The 22,752-nt window shown below is 44.0% G+C and overlaps 1 protein-coding gene across 4 annotated transcripts; it reads right to left on the minus strand.

Annotated features, from left to right (window-relative positions):
• Window positions 1-1,545: 1,545 nt before the first annotated feature.
• Lhx9 (LIM homeobox 9) lies at window positions 1,546-21,384 on the minus strand. 4 transcript variants are annotated; one of them, XM_004659532.2, is made up of 7 exons: window positions 21,287-21,384; window positions 20,980-21,045; window positions 15,544-15,662; window positions 13,611-13,813; window positions 12,324-12,679; window positions 6,238-6,440; window positions 1,546-2,328 (listed from the first exon to the last, which is right to left on the minus strand). In XM_004659532.2, the coding sequence occupies exons 2-7, from the start codon at window positions 21,005-21,007 to the stop codon at window positions 2,272-2,274; spliced, it is 966 nt and encodes a 321-aa protein (XP_004659589.1). In that variant the 5' UTR covers window positions 21,008-21,045; window positions 21,287-21,384; the 3' UTR covers window positions 1,546-2,271. The 4 variants fall into 4 exon arrangements, with proteins under 4 accessions (XP_004659589.1, XP_004659588.1, XP_004659586.1 ...); XM_004659529.2 differs by lacking the exon at window positions 1,546-2,328 and adding an exon at window positions 4,921-5,178; XM_004659531.2 differs by lacking the exons at window positions 20,980-21,045; window positions 21,287-21,384 and having other exon boundaries at window positions 15,544-16,144.
• Between the last annotated feature and the right edge of the window lie 1,368 nt (window positions 21,385-22,752).

Below are 22,752 nucleotides of genomic sequence, written 5' to 3' on the forward strand. Positions count from 1 at the left end.
GTAGCTAATAAAAAAATTGTTTCACTCCAAAGAATGTACAGTAAATTCCACTGGGATTTGGTTAAGCATAGCTATTTGCTTTTTAGATAATGAAAATCACCAAGGTTTTAGGAGTCATTTGCTTTGGTTTATTTAATTATGGGAATTTTGCCCTAACTTGAGGTATCAAAGGCCTATCTACTATGTAAGTCAACATCAAAGTAGTCATTCGACCAGAGTTCATGTGTACTCTCAGAAAAATTTTGTCTGCTCAAGACCAACTTGCCAGGAGTTAGACTAGTCTAAGCAGGGGGGAGGTAGAAGCTATAAAATCTTGGTGTCCTGCACCTATCTAAGAAGTCCTTATTCTTCTATGTCTAACAATAAATGTGCAGTTGCCTGGGCTAAAGACTTATACATCACAAGAAAGCATGATAGACCATCCAACTCTACACTGCACTGCACTGCACCCTTTTTTCTCTTCCCACTCATATAATTAGTGCTCCTTTCCTTTCCTTTAAAAAAAAAATGTGCCTGTTTCAAATTTACATCATTTTTTTCAGATGTCTAATTTCAGTTACGTTCTTTCCCTCTTTGGTCGCTTCCCACATTTCACATACCAGACAAATAGTTAAAGGTCTGTAAAACCAGGCGAGCTTCCAAAATATTTCTAAATGAAACGCCATAGGTGATAGAACAGGAAGAGAAAGCAGAACCTACAGGACAAAGATTCCAACAAACTGGTTGGAAATGTATTAGAAAATCCATGGAGGTTGCTATAGCCATGGGTGAGATTTCAATGAGGCATAAATACTCAATTTGCTGATCAAATCAACATGATCCATGGTCACTCAAAATAGTCTGCTTGTCATGGTGCATTGTTTCGTTGTTGTTGTTTTTTAATTAGCAGTAAGTTGCTGTCTCTTTTTTTTTTCTTTTCTAGTATTCAGGAAGTGAAAACATTTAAGGAAACATTCAAACTTCTGAAAATATATGTAAGTGAAATATTTACTGTCTGTCATTCATAAAACTTGCATCATTTACATAGGGCTTATTTGTATATAATAAAAATTTCATCATAATGAAAATTTTTCTGGAAAGTATTTTATATGTTAATTTGTTTAACATATGCTTTGGATATACAGCTAAGTAGGAGAAATTTTAAAAGTTCTTTTCAAGTACTCCCTTTAATAATTAAAAGAAACCTCATTCCTAAATATTTTTCTTTCCCAATGCTCTTTCATTTTTAAAATCAAATGAATCCAAACTACATGAATACTGACTTTTTCATAGCTCAGAATACATTTGTACAGGTCAAAAAATTTGTTAATTGCATAGTGAATATGTAAACTCATAGAGAATCTATAGATTTTACCCTAATAATCTAAAAAGAGTTGCTGAAATTTTATATAACAACTTCTTTGGAGATTAGTTTTTGTTGTAATTTTGGCTTACCTTTTATTTTTTAAATATATGTGTCAATTCAATATAACAAATGAAAAATGAAAATCCAAAAAAGTAAATTTACCTTGAACTACCAGAACTTAACGTCATGATATTGTGTGGATTTTTTTCCCTAGGCATAACAAGTTGTAGACATACTGTGCTGCCTCTTTAAGACACTGTTCAAAAATTAATTTCAACAATGTGTGTTTAACATGAAGTTAACTATGTTTGCATCAAATAAAATGTTTATTAGTGAAGCTATTTATCATACAAGAAACAGCAAAGATAAGTCATCATTACAGAGATGTACACTAGAGGTGACAGATGGAAAAGTGCATGCAGAGACTTCTTTTTAAAAAGGAAGCAATAAACAATAATACTAAAATTACTGAATTTTGATCCCTACACTCTCAAATGAGTGAAAGCTTGTCTTTGAATTTACAATTGGAAAATGTCATCAACAAATAGGACTAATACTCATTAGCAAGCAGGTGAAATGAACGTTTTTGGACTTGACTTTACAACTATTATGCTTGACAATTGTGTGGGAATTTTTTCAATAATAATTTCTCCAAATATGGGGAGGGTATATTATTACCAGGTTGCTCTGGTTTATATGTGGTTTATCTAATTCTTTTTTTTAACCACATAATTTGAAGCCTTCATTTTTGTCAGACATCATAAAGAACAGAGGTTTTGTTGATATTCAATAAATGACATTTAAGTCTCACTCTCTCTCTCTTTTGGCTCAATAAACTTTTAAATGTATGATTATCATAACCTAATAGTGTCTTTGTCTTCACTGCAGTGGATTTCCGATCAAACTTTTCCCCTTCTTTTAATACTTTAGGGAATTTTCAAACGTCGGGATGTTTGGCTGTAATGCCCCAAGATTTGTTCTCCCTGAAAAAAATCATAGTGACAATTTATTAACTACAGAGCAACTTGGCTTTTAGGGGTCTGCAATTTCTATTTAGATTTACAAATATCCATTTGTGTTCAATAGAACTAATATTAAATCTTAATCATATTTAATGTTTCTTTTCATGCAATCGCTAATCTGCTAATTTATTTTTTATACTAAGAACTGGACTGAGTCAAATCAGTGGGGCATTACTTTTATTAAAAGCACATATATTTAAAGGTAACTTGAGAGCAAATTACATTGCATATGCAATGGTGTGTGCATTTCATATGAACCAGAAGTTTGGAAATCCAAAAGCTATTTGTATGTTTGAATTTTTTTAACTTGCAATACTATTTTAATAGCTTTCACATAGATATTGAAAACACACTAGTAAGGTAAAACTTAAATAAATTCAGTAGGAAATAAAACTCCTTAGATTCAAAATGGTTTATTCACACAAATTTAATAGGATATATCACAATTGTTTGGTCCATAAATATTTAGGGGAAATAGTTTCTATACAATGCATTTATCAATAAACAAAGGAACATGGACAGTTTTGCTAGACCACTTACTGTACTATAAACACGAAGCTCAATATATAAGATTATTGAATTTTATCAACTATATTGAAAGAGTGCACAACTGCTTTCTATGACATGTTTGTCCCCTCTAACAGGATACACCATAAAAAGAGTTTCAGAAATAAGAGGTAAAACAGTACAAAACTAGTGAGGTGTCAAAAGGGCTTAAACAGTTAATTTAACAAACAACACTTATATCCTGATTTTTCACAAACTTACTTCCAAGTTATATCATAAGGCACATAGGAGAACTGAGTTATAATTAGTCTACTTAATAAAGTAGATCTATAGTACCATATATTGTTCTGTCAAAGAACAAAATTTATAAGTGTCAATATTTTACCTGTAAAAGTGTGTTAATAAGATCTCAGCCTTACCAAGGTTGTTTGGTCTGGTTAGTGATAAATGCCCAAAATGCAATAGAAATATGAAAAGTCAAGATTTAAGCTCCATAGAAGATGATAACCACACTTGTTAAATATATAATGGCAATCACACCTTTCTTCTGTTACAGTGTTAACTTATCCTCCATCATCTTTTTTTTTTAAAAAATAAGCTACTTTCTGTGCTAATTTTCTAAAGACCCTGAGCAAAAGTTACAATAATGCACTTTAATGTGGGCAGTGAACTGTCAATATGTAACCACACATTTATACAGCCAGAAGGACACCTTTAAGACCTATTAAACAGCCACTTAGACCACCAGAGGAGATTTAAGGAGTCCAAAAAAAGTGGAGAAAATGTGCAAAGTTATTCTTAACAATCCACTAAAGCAAGACATATATCTTGACTTTTTTATTTTTGTTTAGGAAATCCACACTCTAATTGGTATTTAACTACAACAGAAGTGTACAGATGAACATTCACCACTGCCCAGACCATTAAGATTTAACCTTAAATTAAAAGAAAAAAATGCTACTGTAAACTAGGAAATATATTCAGATCAGCATCCACAAGGCTTCTGAGTTTATGTACTTTAAAACTCATAACTTCACATCTCTAATGTTAGAAGTTCTTTTTAAACACATAAATCAACTTGTGCTGAAACAAAAGAAAGGAAAAGCAAAGAACTTCATTGTTGATTTCTTAAAAATGCATTATTTATACAGAATATCAGATACAATATCATAGCACAGTGGAAGCCAATTAATTATGCCAATTAATTAATTATACTATTTTTTGGCTCCTTAAAAAATTATATTTTGCTTATTTCCATTTTCCCTAGGGGAAAAAACATAAGATAGAAAGAATGGTCTTAGAGTTTTTTTTTTTTTAAGCATTAGAAGTTCAAAAGTATAGAATTTCAAATGCTATGTGATTTTCATGTATGTACAGGGAGTTTTAAGTACGTCTTTTTAATTTTGTAAAACAAATATCTAAATGAAAAAGCTTTAGGGGATTGTAGAGCCCAAACAACAGGAAAAGTTACATTCGTGGGCTAAGTTGTCTACCTGATTAACCATTACAATTTAAAATAAATATTATTAATGCTTTTGTTTAATCATATTCCTCATTCAAATTGAAATAGTAATATTATTCAATACATTTTAGCTTTAAGTTTTTTAAAGATAAAAAATTTTTAGTTTCACAACCACACATAGAAGATTTAAAAATTAACTATTTAGTTCATTAGTAACCTAATCATTGAAGTAGGAACATAATTAGCCATCATAATACCATTCATTTTTTATTCGAGATCCTGGAAATAAGTAACATACAATTTTAAGAGGCACTTAATAGAATGATTCAAAAACTCCCCCTTGCCAACTGTCTGAAAGACCTAATTAAAGAAAATGAATCCAAATACACTTTTCGACAAAATATGCTCACTTAGAGACAATACTGTAAACTCATTTGCCAAGTGTCTGCAGATGCTGCACAGCAAGCTGTTATTTTTATTCCCCAGATATCTCGTGGGTTGGGGGGGAAATCTTGTAAATAATAAAATAATAATATTATTAAAATAATAATAAAAGGAGGAAGAATTGAAAAAAAAAACCAATGTTAGAAAAGGTTCGTTAAGGTAGTTTGTGAGGGGCTCCCGGATTCGTGGCTGTCCATGTTAGAGGTCACGGATGTCACTACAGTGATAGTGGGATTGGTCAGGTCTGTTAAAGTGGTCGCAGTGCCGGGTGGAGAGAGAGCGCCGCTGTCCGCGGAGGGCGGCGCCGGGAGCGACGTGCCGTCAGCTTTATCAACACCCCCATTCTCCTGCCGCAAAAGGTTCCTTCTGAATTTGGCTCGTGCGTTTTGGAACCAAACCTGCAAACCAATCCCAATTGATTTCTTTATCGATTTTTTTTTAAAGTTTTCTCTCTCTTTTTTTCTTTATTCCTTCTTTTTCTTTGATCTATTTCTTTTAAATATAATTGTTTTTTCTTGGGCTTTTTCTTCTTCTTTTAATAATAGACTAATTGAAGTGGTCTAATAGATTTATTTATTCTTTTTCGACTATACAGGTTTCCTCCCCAGCATTAACCAGTGCTACCTGTGACAACTGCTGCTGATGTGGGAAAACCAAGGAGACAAAAGCACGAAATAAAGAGGGGAGGGGACCCCCATCCCTCCACTGCTGTTTTAAGAATGGGGAGAAACAGAGTCACTCAAGTAGGAGCCACTCGTATGAACGGGCCATCACTGAAAGACACTTTGAGCTATTCATGACTAACATCTGGCTAGACCTCTTCAGACAGGAAAACCTCTTCCAGGGCCACAGACCCCAAACAGCCAAAGACAGAATGGAAAATGCCTCCAGTGAGGAGTTAGAGATCACAGGTCACTCACAGCAACCTATTATCATTTTATACTCACGATGTATTTGGAAAAGCAATTGGACAGCAGAAATGGCACCTAGTTTTTCATTATGGCTTGTTAAAATGGAGAGATACATGGTCCAACTGCTTGGTGGCCATACTTATCACTTTTCAGGCGTTGTAGGGGATCTGTGTGACTCTGAAAGATCATAGCATGTGAATGGGCTGCCCAGAGTTTGCTGACTGGTACAGCAGGTCCCTTGGACGCTGGTGCACTGAACCCAATGTGAATGGAGATCTTTAGAGGATAAGTTTGTCCAAGCAACTTCAGTGGCATTTGCACAGCAGTGAGGGAGAAACTTGAAAGGTCCTGAACCCCTTTTTGAGTGCCCTTCAGGAGGCCCTGCAAAATCTCAAAATCTCAGTATCTCCTGTAGGGAAAATACTGATGTCAACTAGCAAGAAACAGAATAGGAAATATCAGTCTCAAGCTAATAGGGAAGAGAACTAATCACTGACAAGGGGAGGGGAGGAGATGGATGTGCAGGCAATGATGGAAATGTCTTACCTGCAAAACTCGTTTGGTCAGGCCTGTTTTCTGAGCAAGCTGCTTGAGGTCCTTGGCATCTGGATTGTGGTTGATGGCGAAGTAGGATTTCATGGTCCGAAGCTGGTGGTGCTTGAAGGAAGTTCTCATGCGCTTGGTCTTCTGTGAGGGTGGATAAGGTTGCTGGTCCCGGTCCAAGTGGTCAGCATCATTTTCATTACAACCTGTTGCAACAACAGTGAAGAAACAACTGCTCAGAAAATCTGGCATTGGCTGAAATGGTGCAGCCTGTATGACACGTCTATGGAGCAGCAGTCAAAGGCCATCGACCCAGTTATGAACAATAGCTACCAAAAAAAATAATAATTTGCTGAAGTCAGCTAAACTCATGTGTTGTTTGGACACAACTGAAGTCTCTATAATAAAAAATATTAGAGAAAGCTTGGTGGTTCACAGAAAACCTTGTGAAAATAAATAGCTCTAAGTAAGAAGTGTGAATAGAAGCAGCCTCCAGAAGTAAGAGAAACTCTCTTCTAAAAGGTTTATGAATACCTGCATCATGATGCATTTTTGTTTCTGGATTGGCAGGAGGACACTACTTCCTATGAATGTTCTGTGAATATACCAACAAGTATGTCAGATCTCAAGCTTCAAGTTCTCTGAGAGGTCCCAACAAGAAGGATCTATATCCGTTCCAAATTTAACCATTTTCTTACAATCCTAGATATATTCTTGATTAGGAAAAAGAAAGTAGTTGGAAAAGGTATCAGAAAATGAAAATTTCTCAAATGTCTTAGGGAATCATAACAGTATGTTTGAGGGATTTTAGCTAGAAGTGGTTAGCTAAGGCTGTGCCAGGAAGAAAATGCTTTTCCCTTGGAATTATTCTAATAAATATTTCTGAAAGAAAATCAGCCCAGCCTTCTCCTCACTTGGTTCATGCCTAAAGCACGCCCCACAGCTTGCAGTTGATGGACACTGACGGTGCTTATTTCCATGCTCAGATCTTGGCCCCTTTTGCTCTGGTGAGTGTGAGTGAGGTATGTGAGCTGTGCCACCAATTGGCCTGGCAGCAAGGGGATAGCATCTTCAGCTCTTGCAAAGCCCTCTTGGGCACCAAGGGCAAACTAAATCATCTTTTAAAACCAGCTAAAGAGACATCATTCTTAGAATGTAAAGCTACATGTTTAAAAGGGCCATTTCCTGGCTCTGCATAAGAAATGTGATGATAAAATAAAAACATTTTTAAAATTTTTTGTTTATTTATTTATTTATTTAAGAGCTACAGACACAGAGAGAAAGAGGGAGGGAGAGAGGGAGGGAGGGAGGGAGAGAGAGAGAGAGTACGCCAAGGCTTCCAGCCACTGTACACAAACTCCAGATGAATGCACCCCCTTGTGCATCTGGCTAATGTGGGTCCTGGGGGATCGAGCTTCAAACCAGGGTCCTTAGGTTTCACAGGCAAGCGCTCAACCACTAAACCATCACTCCAGCCCAATGAAAACATTTTGCTGAATATTTACTGGCCTAGTTAGCCTGTCAAATTCATAGGTACATTCATTTTTTTCTATAATTCTATTTCATATAGGTATTGGATATATATTCATACCTGATGACCCCTGTGTATTACTTAAAACCCACCTGATCATGTCATTCAGCACGGGAAATCTTTAGTCTTGAAAAAAATGAGGTATTTCTTAAAATTAGCTCTTCCATTCTGCCTTTGAAAAATGTCTTCCAATTATGCTCTGCTTGGAATTACTTTTTAAAACATCAAACAAATCAAAATGTGCATATGCACATGATGTTCAGCAAATCAGCATGTATGCAGAAGTTTTACAGTTACCAACCAAGAAATCTGATGCATACAAAACTTATTTAACAAGAAACTCTCAAATGGAATAAGGCAAATTATGAACAAATGGTCTCCACGTTTTGCATTTTCATAAGACATGTATCTTGGAAGATATCCTTGGTGAAAGAACAAGTGGGAGGTGAGTTCTTTGAAAAGGTTGTATTATCTTCACCCTTGTATTTCCTGAGCCAAACGCAAGGGCAGGAATCGCATCAAACATGAGTTTAAACCCTTTGTTTATCAAGAAAATTAAAAATTAATATTAGTACAACATCAAATCAACTTTGATTGGAATCCATGTTAGATCCAGACATTTAAACATTGACAATGAGCTTCTTTAGCTGATCATAATTGTATGGTATATCCAGAGATAACAGAAAGAATATATTTTACATTCGATCCTATTTCATCTCAACAGGGACATATCAACTTCAGATAGTATACAGAATTGCACTTTTATATTCTCAAATGGATGAAACAGAGTCTCATGGACCTACTATAAAATCATTATTTCTAGCAAACTGAGCTCTCTTTCAGAGGCAGATTAGGAAGGTACCCACAAGAAAATGGTCAAAGCTGCACTTGCTAGTCATTGGAGGCTACTTCAAGTAAGATTTCATTCCTATCATATGTGAGTAACTTTTCTTGAGCAACACATCAGCTGAATATTACACTTGGGACAGAAGGTTTAATTAAATGCTTCAACAATGCACTTATCCATTCCACATTTCTCATAGCAATATTTCTTAAACATGAACGTGCTTCTCAATTTGTCCATATAACCATTCATCTTTAAAAATGAATTTTATGAAAAATAATTGCAGTAAGATTTGATGGAATTGCTTTCCTGAGTATTACTGAGTCTATTCTTGCTTATTTAAAGCTCAGCATGACATTTTAGTGCATTAAATAGAATTATAGGGGACTTGATTCTATATGAAGTGTATAAGAACATAGGTAGTCAGGACTTTATTAACAGATATTATGATATATGATTTTCATGTGGCTATGTTAGCACTTATATTATGGGAGCTAGCCGAGAAATATATTTCCTCCACAGAGTAAGTCAGTTAACTATCTTACATTACTGGTGTTTAATGGCAAATGCTTTGTGTAAACTTGCAAATGATTGTGTTTCCACACCATTGATTTGTAGGCTTTAGGAGTGTTTTCCCCCTGAGTTATAAGAATAAATAACTCTATTTAAATCATTGAAAACATCCTATTGAAAGTACACATCTGGAATTATTAAAGTTAATAACAATGTTTTAATATTTTCTTTTCAGTCACTTATGAAGATAGTCACCTAATGTGAGGTTTGTTCTGAAGGGTTTGGAACCTCTGAGAATTAAGTGATTCCTGGGAGACCACTAGGGGTCAGTGCCAGGCTAATTTAACAAACTTAGAAGTTTAGAAAGAACCAAAGGGAGATTTTAAGAAATGGCAAAAAATTTAGTGTCCTAATAAGTAATCGTCCAAATAGGACCCTGGACCAAATCTCATTTCTAGAGAGTTTTATTTCAATCCAGCATTTCATATAAACTTTTCATGTGTCTTTCAGAAATATATACTGAGTTTGAGTAATGTATACAAAGTTATAAACTAAATTAAGAACATTTCCATAAGGCATTACCCTGTATCAAGCACCAAGTGACCTGCAAAGTTTCACTTCTTCTTTGATAGCCTTTGTATGGTAAATATGTTTTATGCATATGTTTTTGAAAACTTGGTTGTATAAATTAAATTTCATGGATCATGGATCCATGGATCTACGGATCATGATAATGCTATCTTTTATGAAATATTACATTTTAGCAGAAACAGTGATATAAAATCCAAAGAAAAGTATAATGATGAGTTTAAACTATAGGTGCATTTTATTTTGTATATTGTAACATGCTTTTAACTTGCTGAGGGATTTCTTCCCAGGATCATGAAACAAACAGGCATTAGAATTATAAACACTTGTTGTAAGTGGGGGTTGATTTTTGGTTGACATTTTAAACCAATTCCTCTAGACTGTCTTCATTTAATGTAAAAGAACTATGTCCAGAAAAGATAAAGGGGAAATTAACAGGCTGTAGTGGATGTTCAGGTTAAGGTGGCCTCGGCAAATTTTCTCTTTCATCAACCTTCTTAACAGCTTTCAGTGGCTCTCCTTTGCAATCTACAGATCTAACCAACTCTGAGGGACATTTTTTTCCTTTGTAAGAAATACACGTGTTCCCTAGTTAATTTCAGAAAAATAAGTGACGTTGAAGTCCATTATTTTTAAAGCTCTTTAAATCTAACATAAAGTGTGATCTAAGGTAAAACCCAATTTAGCTTAATTAGATTAAATAAAGCAAAAGAAAATCAGGCTTCCTTGAAGTTAAGCCTAAAGTCATCACCCCTCTGGACTTCTCCTCTCTCCAAAACATCCCTCCCCACTCCCCTCATTAAGGTATGGTAAGTGCTTTAGATTCCAATGTCATCTTCTATTAAAAAAGAACAATTAGTGCCCTGACTGTCCAGCACCCAGAACCAGGCATCAAAGAGAAGAAGGACTGTGCATAGTGGCCCTCTAAGCAAAGCCCTAGCCCATCACATCAGGGACTGAGGCAAGATCCTGGTCTTGGCCAGTACCTAGGGTTGGCAAAACCTAAGGCCACTCTCACTGGTCTCATACATATAACCCTTGCAGAGTTTACAAGAAGCACACTGGCCCTTTTCCCTTGGCCCAGCAGTGGCCCAGATGTGAACCTGCTAAGAACAAATGCAGCCTCCCTGAAGTTGTGCATACCCTTTGTTCCTTGAGATGACACCATTGCACCCAACCAAAAAAACATGTGCTCTAAGTTAGGAAGAGAAACTCAGGAGGCAACCTGGGATGAGCTTAAGGAGCTTGCTCATCCTGCTGGCTACCCCTGAAAACTTGACTGTGGAGTGGAGCAAGACTCTAATTTTCAAAGTTCACACTAGCTGTGTGACCTTGAGCAGATCATTTAATTGGCTGGATACTGTTCTTCTGTCACTAAGCTACACATCCCACACCATACCAGATACCAGGCACTGGACACTGGAAGATAAAAGTGGATACAGTATGTGTTTTGGGTACCCCAGCTTTGCCAGTGTATCTATATGCTCATGTACTAAGCATGTAGTTGCTACCCTAAGATACTCCCCAATAGAATGGGCTCCCAGACCTGAGCAGGCTCCTCTTTGCTGAGTTCCCAGGCAGGTCAAGGCCTGGGCCTGGGAAGTCAGAGTGGTCAAGGTCCTTCCCAGAAGTCAGCCAAGACATTCTTGGAACACCTTTCCCCAGTGTTTGGAGCTCATCAGAAGAGCTTCGGTCCTTCTCATAGGAAGTATGAAGGTCTACAGGGCCTACCAACCTCCTTACCTAGGTGATGGAAGGTGGAGACTGACCAGTAATAAGAAATGGATATATGTGCATGAGAAAGATTGGTGGCTGATAGGTGTGTGTCCCAAAACAAGGAAATAACTTCTCTCTGTCTGCTGCCTGTTGTTTTTGGGAGACTGACAGAGGACAAACCAGTGTGACTAGAGAAAGAACTAACACTCCTCAGTGGGCTTGACTTGGTGGTCCCTTAGTTTGGCTGGGGTCAGTATGCCAGGCTTCAAGACAGAGTGAGGATATTGGGTGAAAACCCTGACCCACCGCCCGCTCAGCTGTGGAGACTGAGTCCCACCCTACAGCTGCTGTTGTCCAGAATCAGGGATTCCGTTTTTTAACACTCTTGCCAACTGTGTTGCTGATTAACTTCAGGCTGGTAACCACAGAGTGGGGCTGGGCTCTCAAGCTTTTTTTCCCCCTTCCTTCAGTATTTAGTAAAACCTCCTCCAGGATCTATAATTTGGCTCCGACAAAGGAATTGCCCTAGGGCTGTTTTGCTCCAACTGGGAGCCAGAAACTAATGGGCTCATTAACTAATGGGCAACAAGGATTTGGCTCTGCTGGTTTGGGGGAAGTCACTACAGCCCCATGGTTATAAATGATTTGGGGGGGAGGTCTTTTTTTCTTTTCTTTTTTTCTTCTTTCTTTCTTTTTTTCTACAACCCCAGTAAAGGTCCCTCTCTTTTCCTCTCCCTCTTCTTCTTTCCTTCTTTTGCATCCTTCAGACTGAGAGGGAGTTTTGTTGAGATCTGGGTCATGTTGGGCATTGCAGTGTCTTGCAGCCAGGATCTTGAACCAAAACTGGATCTGCTAAATCATCCTTAGGCAGTGAAATGGGTAACAGTAGGGACCCACCTGAATTGTAATTGACGATGTCCACTCCCAGCGCTGGGCTCTTCCGCTTCCGTGGCCGCCCCTTCTGCACAGTGCCAGTGCCATTGAAGTAAGGCAAGGCCAACCCTCCGCTCTTGGCCGCCAGCTCCGTGTAGCTCAGCTGCGGCGGATACTCTCCTTGCAAGAGGGTCTCGAAGTGGGCGCGGCAGTACACCAGGCTGTCCTTCATGCCGAAATGGTCGCCTGTGGTCAAAGTCTTGTTGCAGGTGGAGCAAGTGAAGCAGCTCAGGTGATACACAGAGTCTCGGGCACGCATAACCATCTCTGAGGCCGAAATGCCAAGGTGGCAGCGGGCACATCTCTGCACAGAGAACCTTCTGGAAACAAACAGAACAATCAGAGAGCCAGTTGATGTGAGGAGGGGATCATCTTACATCCCCAGCACCTGGGCTTGGTCAGGGGCCAAAGAATAAGACTTGGGAAGGCTCATGGAAGACAAGAAATTTGGGGCCACTTCAGACATCAATTTTATTAGCTTATTGACCTGTTGTGGTTCGGTGAACCGGACAAAGGTATTCTTTACATTAGTCAGCACAGCCAAAAAGTCAGCTTCAATCTTTAAAATAAAGCAATCAAAATTAGCTAATTCACAGCACTTTAGAAAGAATGCTAAACTGCAATAGGAAGGGAACAGCTTGGTCTTTGTGGATGGCAAACTATTCTATGAATCAAAAATGGTACGATTATTCCTGCATGCATGCGTGTGCCTGAAAACAGACTGGAGGCAGTTTTGCAGAGGAATGAGTATTCTTTAAGCACCGCTCTTGCTGCTTAAAGACAAGCTAGGTCTAGTACACCGTGCCCAGCAACCATTAAGCGCCTTCTGTGGAACGTTCCCCCTGAGGGATCCTACACGTGGTTACAGGGGGACTCTGAAGTGAGTGAAGGGTGTCCGCAGTAGCCTGTGTCCCTTCTTCATAGTCATTACAAGGTTTTTGCAACCCTGGCCACTAGTTCAGTTTCACAGCTGGGAAGTTGCCCAATTCATGTTAAGCGGGGCAACCAAGATCGCCCGAGTTAGAGGGAGACCTATCCATTTCTTGCTCCCCAGATATTTTCAGGTTTGGCCAGCTGAGCTGTGAAGAGCCGGGGGCGCATGGTATCCAGTGACAAGGCTCTACAAGTTGGATATCCCTTCCTACTCATCCTCAAAGAGTGCTGGTGGGGTGGATTGACACAGACTGGACTTGGGCAGGTGGGCCCAAGTGCACTTGTGGGGGAGGGGTGTGTGTCGGGGAGACTAAGTACCTGTAGTAATCCTCCTTGCAGTAAATGCTACCGTCCTTGGCGAAGCAGGTGAGCTCCGACTCCAGGGCCAGTTTACATTCACAGCATTTCAGGCACCTTAGGTGCCACTGTTTGTCCACAGCCAGCAGGTAGTACCTGTCCGAGATCTTGCCCCCGCAGCCAGCGCACAGAGCCGGCTTCTCCGGACTCAGCGGGGGCATGCCCTGCGAAGCAAGCACATTGCAAGTCCAAGGGGTCCTTGGGGCGACGCCGCACCACGCGGGATTCCCCCAGAAGGCAGTGAAGCTCAGGGCGCAGACCGGCTCACCGAGGATGTCAGGGGCCACAACACAAAAGCAAAGATCAGAGAAACAATTGCAATTTCTCCCTCTGAAAAGACTCTCGCTTTGGTGTCTGTCTGCCTGGACAACATCTACTTCCTCCGGGTCCTGTGAACCTAATACACCCCAACCATCCCGTTAACCTACTGACTAGTTTGCTGAAAGTTCTTGAATTTGAACAATAACATTTGTGATTTTTCAAAAAAAAAAACTAACTAAAACAACAGTAATTGTTATTGGGAAGTAGAAAACTTGCACTACAAAATTCTTTACGCACAAACGACACTACAATTATATATTCTAAATTTATGTAGCCAGTGTTGAAATCAATGTCAAAGGAGAGCTGGTTACTCTCATTGTGATCGAGATACAGTTAGCAGATTCGGCCCTTCCGTAAGTCTCAAGGTTATGGGGCCTGATTCTAGTAAAAGTATGAGGTGACTGTTCTGAACCGACCCGGTGCAGTCCCTTCTGCAAGGGGACTGGCTTTTACTGGCTCCAGCAAAGACACTGCACATCTTTGTATTGAAGTTTTGATACTCAAATGAAGCTTCCCACCTAGGTCCCATCTGAGGCTACCAATAGCAGCGGTGCCACCCACTTTGAGGATCCCAGCGCCTGGTTTAATCTTCCTTAAAAAAAAAAAAAAAAAAAAAAAAAGGATAACGATAAAAGAGGAAAAGAAGCTAGTCCCTGAATCTTTGTCTCAAGACTTGCAGGCATGACCAGCCGGGCTTCCCCACAAAAATTTGAAGGGCCTTCAATGGAAAAGTTCACTTTCGTCCTATATTCCTTGCTGAATTGGTGCTGCAAATGTGGACACATCCACCCACTTGGCTATTTGGTGCGCCCCAAAACATCGCAGGCCTGCTAGCGGACTCGGGGTTAGTCTGGGCTGCAATCGCACGTGAGATGTGGAGGGTCTGCACAGCACTGTTCTCCTAGAATCATTTCCGGAGACTTCTGTCGTTTTCTCCTTCCAGATGGTAAGGGCGAGGGAAGTACTTAGATTACTAATATTTTTCAGAGGACATAAGTTTGATGTTTATAAATTGTAATAACAGAGGTCGTTGATTACTTCATTTAGGGGTTACAGACTTCTTGTTTTTGGACTGGGCGCTGATCCTTCACATTTTTTAATTCTCCCGTACACATGACACCCGCCCCGCATGGGAACTAAATTCAGTTTTATGTGGACAGAGGAAATAGCTGAACCCCGATGCCCGCAACTCTGACAGTCTCTGGGTATAGGGTGCTCAGCTAGGAAAGTTCAGTCTACTCCACAGCTCCGACCCCAAAGTCCAGACGGCTCGGCTGGGTCCTACGCCTCGTGGTAAACTCTGCCCTTGCTACGCGCATTCACCCCAGGGCTGCGCACTCCGCCGGGACTGAAAAGCGGGGTGTGGGGGATCAGAGTGGGCTTGTCCCGCTCAGGAACAGCTACGACCGAGTGTAGCGAGTTTGGGACCGTTCGTGGCAGAAAGGAAGCCTTTTCTAGCCCCGTAGACCTGAACTGACCCGAAAAGACCTAGCTACGTCCGCAAGCAGAGGTCCCTAAAAGCCACCACCCGGGACCTGGGATGGATGGACGGAGCCGCGGGGCCCTTCCTTACCGCGTCGCGGCCGTTGAGCTGAGCGCCTTTGGCCAGACGGGCCTCGGTCTTGGATCTGCGCTCCATCTCCTCCATGATGCCTTGAATGTGGCCTCCGGAGATCCCGTGGAAGAGCATGGCTGGGGGGCGGAAAGGACACGAGTTGTCTTCTGCTCGGCACCCTACTATTTCCATAAACACACGCCCGGGGCTCTTAGATCATCCGAGTGAAAGAGCAGAGGAGAGCGCAGAGGGACGCGCGTTGGTGGAGCGCAGAGGGGACGGAGGGCCAGAGAGACGTAGAAAGCTACAGACAGAGTGGAAAAGAATCTACTTGGGAGGAAAAGACTGGAAAAAAAGACAGCGAAGAAAAGTGGGTGGTGGTGGGGGAGCTCCAGTGGCTCCCTAAAGGAGATGTGCAGAAAACAAGCAGCCAGGGGTGGAGGGGAGGCAAGCGGAGACGGCGAATCTCACTGGTCTCAGAGATCGAGTTACTAATGGAAAACAACTGCGGGGGGGGGGGGGGGGAGGAAAACAAAATCTGGTGAAGAAAGAAAATAGTTTTGAAAACAAGGAAAGAAAACGAAGTGCTATTTTCAGCAGTCCCTGGCTGCTTGCAAGTTCCCAGTGCCTGTAGGTTGGGTTGGGGACTGCTCCTGCCGGAGCTGTGTCCAATTTGTTAAGAGACTAAAGCCAGCCCATTTTTGATAATTTAGTAGGAGGAGTCCTCTCCCTGGAGCTGCGGCGGATTTTTATTCAGACAACAAAGACCTGTCATACTCCTCTCAACCCCCTGGTGATGGGCAAGCAGTGACAAACATTACAAAGGGTGGGGGGGGATAGAGGGAGGAGGCAGGGGGAGGGGGCATTTACCTCCCCGTAACACGCGCTCGCGCCTGCACACACACACACACACACACACACACACACACACACGCTGCACACATCCTTCCAAGAGTTCTCAGCAGTCACGTTTTAAAGGGGTACTGGAGCACTTATTGTCCCTGCCCTGGCTCAAGAGGCAGAGTCCGCCTATTTGATCCCAGTTCAAGACTTGAGCTTTGCCCGGAGGTATGCAGAAGATTTTCACCAAACTTTTTTTTTAATCCCCAGTTTCCAGGACCATTCCTCAAAATGTACAAAGATTGGGCAGACATTCAAGCACTTCGCTGAAACGGAGATTTGTTTAACGCGCGCTCCTTTCCTCCCCAATCCTCTAGTCCTCCATTCACTTTTTAAACGCAGCCAGACGGCTCATCTCTGCGTCTCCCCTCCCTAAGGGCGGGGATACACCCAGCGCTGGGGCGTCCTCCAACGTGAAAAGGGGCGTGGAGAACCTACCTTCCAGAGATTACTCTTGGCGGGGGGGTGGGGAGGGCTGGGGGCAAAAAGGTGTTCTTTGGAAAATTAGAGTGCAAAAGCCAGGCGTGGTCTTGTAGATGCGGGTGTGCAACTAAACCGTGACCCTGGAGTGGCTTACTCTCACCCAATCCCAGTGTAAAGGTAAACTTCTGAAGATTGGAACTTGTCAACGTGCACTTGAACTCCAGGACTCGGGTGAGGTCGGCGCCCGCGGGTGTAGGTCTAGGCGTCGGCCCCGGAGCGCACTGACCCCGCTTGGCTCGCAAGATGGGAGACTTGTAAAAGTGGGCGCACCGCACACTCGGGAGAGTGTGAAAGGGGCTCCTCGCGGTGGAGGAGGGGAGGTGAGAACTGACAGGCAGAACGGCAGACTGCTCCTCACAAGAGGTGGGATTGTTCTGTCGCCCTCTGTTCCCGTTAACGCGGCCCCTCCCCAGTCCCATTAAAAAGTGTCCACAATACTCTGATATTGTCTATTCATTGAAACGGCCAGAGGACCACTAGGGTCGTGGAGCGAGGCGCGGCCACGGGAACTTAACCTGGAGGAGAGCTAAAGGAAACCCCGCCGCTCTGGGCTCCTTGGCCCGGTGGCCAGCCAGTGCCCCACCGCTCTCCATCGCCCCACACGTTTGCTGACACTTTAGGGGCGCAGCCTGGCAGCAGGCCCGCCGCCCTCCGCCGGGGAAGCCCGACGTGGAGCTGTAGACGAATCTGAAAAGATGAAGAAGCGAGGAAACGAAGGAAAGGAAGGAGAGGAATAAGGGAAGGGGAAAAATAGCATAGAGGAAACATGCGAATGGGGAGGAAGGAAGGAAGGAAGGGAAAGAAGGGAGGGAGGGAGGGAGGAAAGGAGGAAAGAGGGAACTGAAAGGGGGAGAAAGGACTTGAGGGAAGGAGGAAATCACCCCTGGTGCTGCAGCCTGACTTCCTGTCCCAGAGTATCACCCTCCGAGGCTACTGAGGTCGCCTCTGCCATGAAACTCAAACCTCCACAGCTTCCCCTCCTTTTTTTCTCAGGGTCAAAAATAATGTTATTTGCAGACTGGACGCTTTTAAGGTCCTCTGGGTGCCAGAATACAGCTCATAAAACACAATTTCACACAAAAATGAAGCCAATCAAGTGAACTAAGCTGCCGACGCCCCCCCCCCCCTCGCTTTGGCAGCCCTACCTGACAGCAGGGCGGCTATTTACTGTAAGTAATGTAATTAGCCCCTTTGGATGGAAATCAATGAGCTTTTCAAACCCACGTGCACACACTACGGGTCTCAAGGAGGGCTGGGGGCTGGGGCCCTTTCAGAGACAGCAGGTCCTCTCACAAAGGGGGCAGATTGCCTTCACACAAGTCGGCAGTTAAACTGACTCAGAGCCCAAGGAGGAAAAAGAAGAGGGGTCTACCGGAAGAACAGCAGTCAATTAACTAAAAGAAGCCCCACGCACAGAGTAAATACAGGACCGCCGTTCACCTTTGCTAATTTCTTCGCTAGCTCTTTCCCCGCTCTCAAAATAAAGGTATGTAGATTTAGGTTTGGTTGATGGATTTTGGTCCTACGCATCAAGAATACTACAAAAAAAATTGAATAAAACAAAAAACATAACTTTTTCCTTGTGAGAAAATTCAGGAAGGAGAGCTTAATTTAGAAAAGTAAAATCTTGGAAACAGACAGAACTTCGTGAAGAGTCTCCAGGAAAGCCAAGCATAGAACCCTTGCAAGTCCAGCAATCGCACATTCAATTCTCTAATCCACATATATCTTTAAATCGGCTATGGGGTACAGCAGGACCAAGGGCCTCCTGCAATTAGCTGAAACCTAGTTATGACTACTCTTTCTAGAAAACTCAGGCTGTAAGCTCCTAGTCCCACAGTGATTGGCTATGTCCATAAAGAAGGGAAGTGCCAGGATTCTTCCTGCCGGTAGAGTGCAGGAAGTCTGGGGAAAGCTGGGTGAGGGCGAGTTTGGGAGGTACCCTTTAGTTCTGCAGACATGGTTCCCCATAGGTCCATCCCTTCCTTCCTCCTCAGTTACTCAGAAAGGGGCAGAGGGCGGGATGAACTCAGAATTAGGTGCCTGGCCTGAAGTATCCTAACCCTCTGTCTAGAAGCCCTAAGAGATACCTGGAGAAGCCTTTCCTCCTCCCCTTCACAGTCAAAGTACTCTAAGCATTTAAAATGAGGACAGCATCTTTGTAGCTTTGCGTCTTTCACCCTTCCTAGCCCAGGTGCTGAGACCTAGAGTAAGGAAGTTTATCTTCGCAGTGTTTTTTGTTGTTGTTTGTTTGTTTGTTGAGGTAGGTTCTCACTCTAGCCCAGGCTGACCTGGAATTCACACTGTCTTCTCAGGGTGGCCTCGAACTCACAGCAATCTTCCTACCTCCACCTCCCGAGTGCTGGGACTAAAGGTGTGCGCCGGAATGGCTGCGTGTGTTCTATAAAAGTTAGAGCAGAAACATTTTCATTTCCAAAGACCAGGATCCCACCTCCATCAATGGACAGGTGCACAGTATGGGGGCTGTCTGGCCTACTTTGCCAATAGGATTTGGAATCTCCTCTCCAAATTCATTGCATTAGTAGTAGTTGTTGGGGTAGATCCATAGCCAGCTCCCAATGGTGCAATCCACTAGACTCTACTTTCTTTACTTTCTGTCAGCATACATCTGAGTACTGGTAAGACTGGGCAAGACTGGACTCTAGTGAGCTTTAGAGTTTCTGACTATATCATTTCCATGAAAGACAGGGAGACTCTGGGCTCAGGCCATCCCACCTGGAAAAAGAACCTTAGCTCAGTCCAGCTCCTCAGGAGAGGGGAAGTAAAGGGATGTAATGCATTGATCAGATAGCTGCTGGGGCTCAGGACTGAGAGGAAAACATCATTTTTAAAGCATACATGACTTAAGGTCTTTAGACCTGAATTATGGAGGTTGATCTCCCAAATTCTGCCTCAAGTTTGATCAGCAAGACGTAGAGTTGCTTTCCTCCAGATCTTATGACCACAGTTGGTAGGAAAAGGAGCAGTTCTTAAGATCGTGTCCACTGTTTGGACATCCTCAGGAAGCATGCCAAGGGGCGAGAGAAGTCAGCGATGTGTGGAACTACCAGCTTCCCCCTTAGTGTAGTGCCAGCGGGTCTTGGCTCCCCAGGCGAGCAGATGACGGATAAAATAATTTGGCTTTTCTCTGCACATTGGAAACAAATTTTTGCTTCGGGGCGCATCTTCTACGAGGAAAAAAAAATGTCTCTCAAGACTTTGAGAGTAAGCCTCGTTGCTGGGGGATGGAGGAGCACTACAGCTTGGAGATAGGCACACTTGCTCAATGTTCACTGGGACCAAGGGCTCCGGGCCCTTGGGTCTGCGTGCTCTTTGCCTACCCACACCTGGGTGCCAAAGCCTCTCACCAGCTGCTGACTACCTTCACACCTACGTCCCCCTTGGACCGTGCCACAATTCACCCTCACCCCATTCCCACCCCCACCACTACACACACAGGACGGCCAATACGTCTAGAATATTAGCTTCTGAAATCTGAAGCTCTCGGGGCCCCAAAATAAAGAATAAATCCTATGCGCCATCCGATGAGATTCCGCGCAGAAGCGGCTGCTATGGATTAGGGTTGAACAACAAACACACACACACACACACACACACACACACACACACACACAATGTGAAAGAAGCCAGTTTGCAGTTAAGCTCTACAAGGTGGGGAGGGGGGGCCGTCTTCATGGCCCACCTCCCTTTGCTTCCATCAAGGCGACGTCCCGCCAAGGTTCACGAGCGACTGCCTCACATCCAGTACTGCCCAAGGCTCAATGACACCGTGACCTCTGTCCGGAGCCCTGACTCCGATCCTGACGAAAGTCAAAAACATTCAAGAAAAAGCCAAAGGAAGAAAACAGGACTTTGAGGGGAATCATGCCTGCCTGCCAAGAAAATGCACCAGACTATTTTCCAGCGGTTTAATTTTAAGACAAGCGCGCGTCTCCTATTGAACGAATGAGTGTTTAAACGTGTGCACCTACACTATCCACTCTGCACACTCTCCGGTCCAAGAAAAGGGAGCAGCAAGGAAAATGCCAGAGAACCTGGCGCAAAACTCACCTGCCTCTAGAGCGGTGCCGTTCAGCATGCCTACCGCGACCGGCGTGATCGCTCGCTTAACCGTGGCTGGCAAGGGGGGAAAAAAAAAAAAAAAAGGCCGGGCGTCAGCAGGGGAGTACCGACCGACCGGGTTCCCCGGGCACCTCCTCCCTTTAGCTGGGCACTTCGGAACCGCAAGTCGCGAGGAGACTCAGGGACCCTTCGGGCTTTCAGCCAATCTGAGCTTTCCTGCGGGAGGGTTCCGAGGAGCCCCGGGGCTCTGGGGACAGAAAGGTGCTCCGCCTGGGCCACCCAAAGGGGATCTTACCTTGATGTCAGATGTCACCTCCAAGAATATGTTTCTCTGCGAGGCGGGGCCAGAGGCGGTGGTCAGAGGTGCGGGCCGGTCCCCACGACGACTCACTCTGTTGATTCAAATTCAAACAAGCACAAGGGTAAATGAAAATGAATATATTCTCTCCCTCCCTCCCTCTCTCTCTCTCTCTCTCTTTCTCTCTATCCCCTCCCCTCCCCTCCCTCCCTCCCCTCCCCTGCAGAATTAACTCACCCCTGACCCTCAGCTCTCCCCACCTGTCTTTTATTTTCTGTTTATTCTTCCTCAAATCGAAAAAGGGAGGAGGGCGACGAGGACCGCGGACACAGCCGGCGCCCAGCTCCCTGACACCCGCTCCGGGGCTCCGCTCAGCCCCTCAATAATCCGAGGAGGTGTTAATGGAGGACTGTCATAAAGCCGCGAGCATCCTGGGGCCTGGGCGCAGCCCGGGTGGGTTGGGGGATGGAGCCCGGTGGTGCGTCCTGGGCTCCCCCGCACCTCCCCCGTCAGCCCCGCTTTCCTGGCGCTAGAACCTAAGCGGGGCCGCAGCCAGCTGGTGCGGACCTGGACGGGGAATGGGCGGTAGCTCCTGCGGGGGGAAGCGGGCTAAGCTATTGATCGCTCACGCACCATCCCCGCCTCCCTCGCCCGAACCTTCCTGCATTCTCCAAGCTCCTAAACCCGACGCGGAGTGTCGGAGAGCATTGTGCACTGAGGGCGGCATTGGGACTGGGTCCGAGCGCGGTGCCCCCGGGGCAGCTCTTCCCCTTGGGCCCCAATTAAGAGATGGGGGTTGAAGAGTAAGTAACCTGGGAAGAAGCCAGCACTACAACCCTGTCAGACTACCATTCCTTGCCAGGATGCTGTGGGACCCTGACCGGGCGCCTGCCTTGCTACTTGGGCTCAGGTTCCATCCGGCAGCGTCGCCAGGGTGCCGTCCCGCCTCTGGGAAGCGGAGGCAGACTCGCAAGCCAGGCCTTGGGCCAAGTATCTCCCCCACCTGGGGCCCCCCTCGCAGTCGTGGGTGGGAGGACGGGATCAGGCTGGGCTCCGGCGCCCCTGGGGAAGGGGTTGTGATCAATGAGATTAGCAGCTTCAGAACCGCGGCGGGGTGATGGTGTGGCCCTGCAGACCCTCTTTCTCCTCAAACCCAGGGTCTCCGCTTCAGCCGGGCAGCTAGGCTCGGGCCAACGCTGGATGGGCTGGGCGTCTGCGCACCGCCCCCTCCCCCACCGGCGAAGACTGCGATGCGGAGCTACACGTGGGACTGTGCAGGGACAAGTTCTGCTACTGTTTAGCAGCTTTAAGAGACAGACTAGGAAAGGAGAATCCCAGCCGTCCTGCCTTCCGAACTCCAAATCTCCAAATACCAGAATGTTGCCCAGAGCACGGAGCCCTGGGACAGAGTTCCTTCTCTCTGCGCAAAACACCGGGCTTTGCAAACTCGTCCCACCAGCCAA

The sequence above is a fragment of the Jaculus jaculus genome, chromosome 1 (genome assembly GCF_020740685.1).
Source record: "Jaculus jaculus isolate mJacJac1 chromosome 1, mJacJac1.mat.Y.cur, whole genome shotgun sequence".
Classification (NCBI taxonomy): domain Eukaryota; kingdom Metazoa; phylum Chordata; class Mammalia; order Rodentia; family Dipodidae; genus Jaculus; species Jaculus jaculus.

Coding starts and splice junctions, on each gene's coding strand:
- Lhx9 (XM_004659528.2), bottom strand. CDS start 15,717: ATGGAAATAGTAGGGTGCCGAGCAGAAGACAACTCGTGTCCTTTCCGC. Junction 13,814..15,543: donor AGCTCAACGGCCGCGACGCG/GTAAGGAAGGGC, acceptor CTTGCTTCGCAG/GGCATGCCCCCGCTGAGTCC. Junction 6,441..12,323: donor CATCGTCAATTACAATTCAG/GTGGGTCCCTAC, acceptor TTGTTGCAACAG/GTTGTAATGAAAATGATGCT.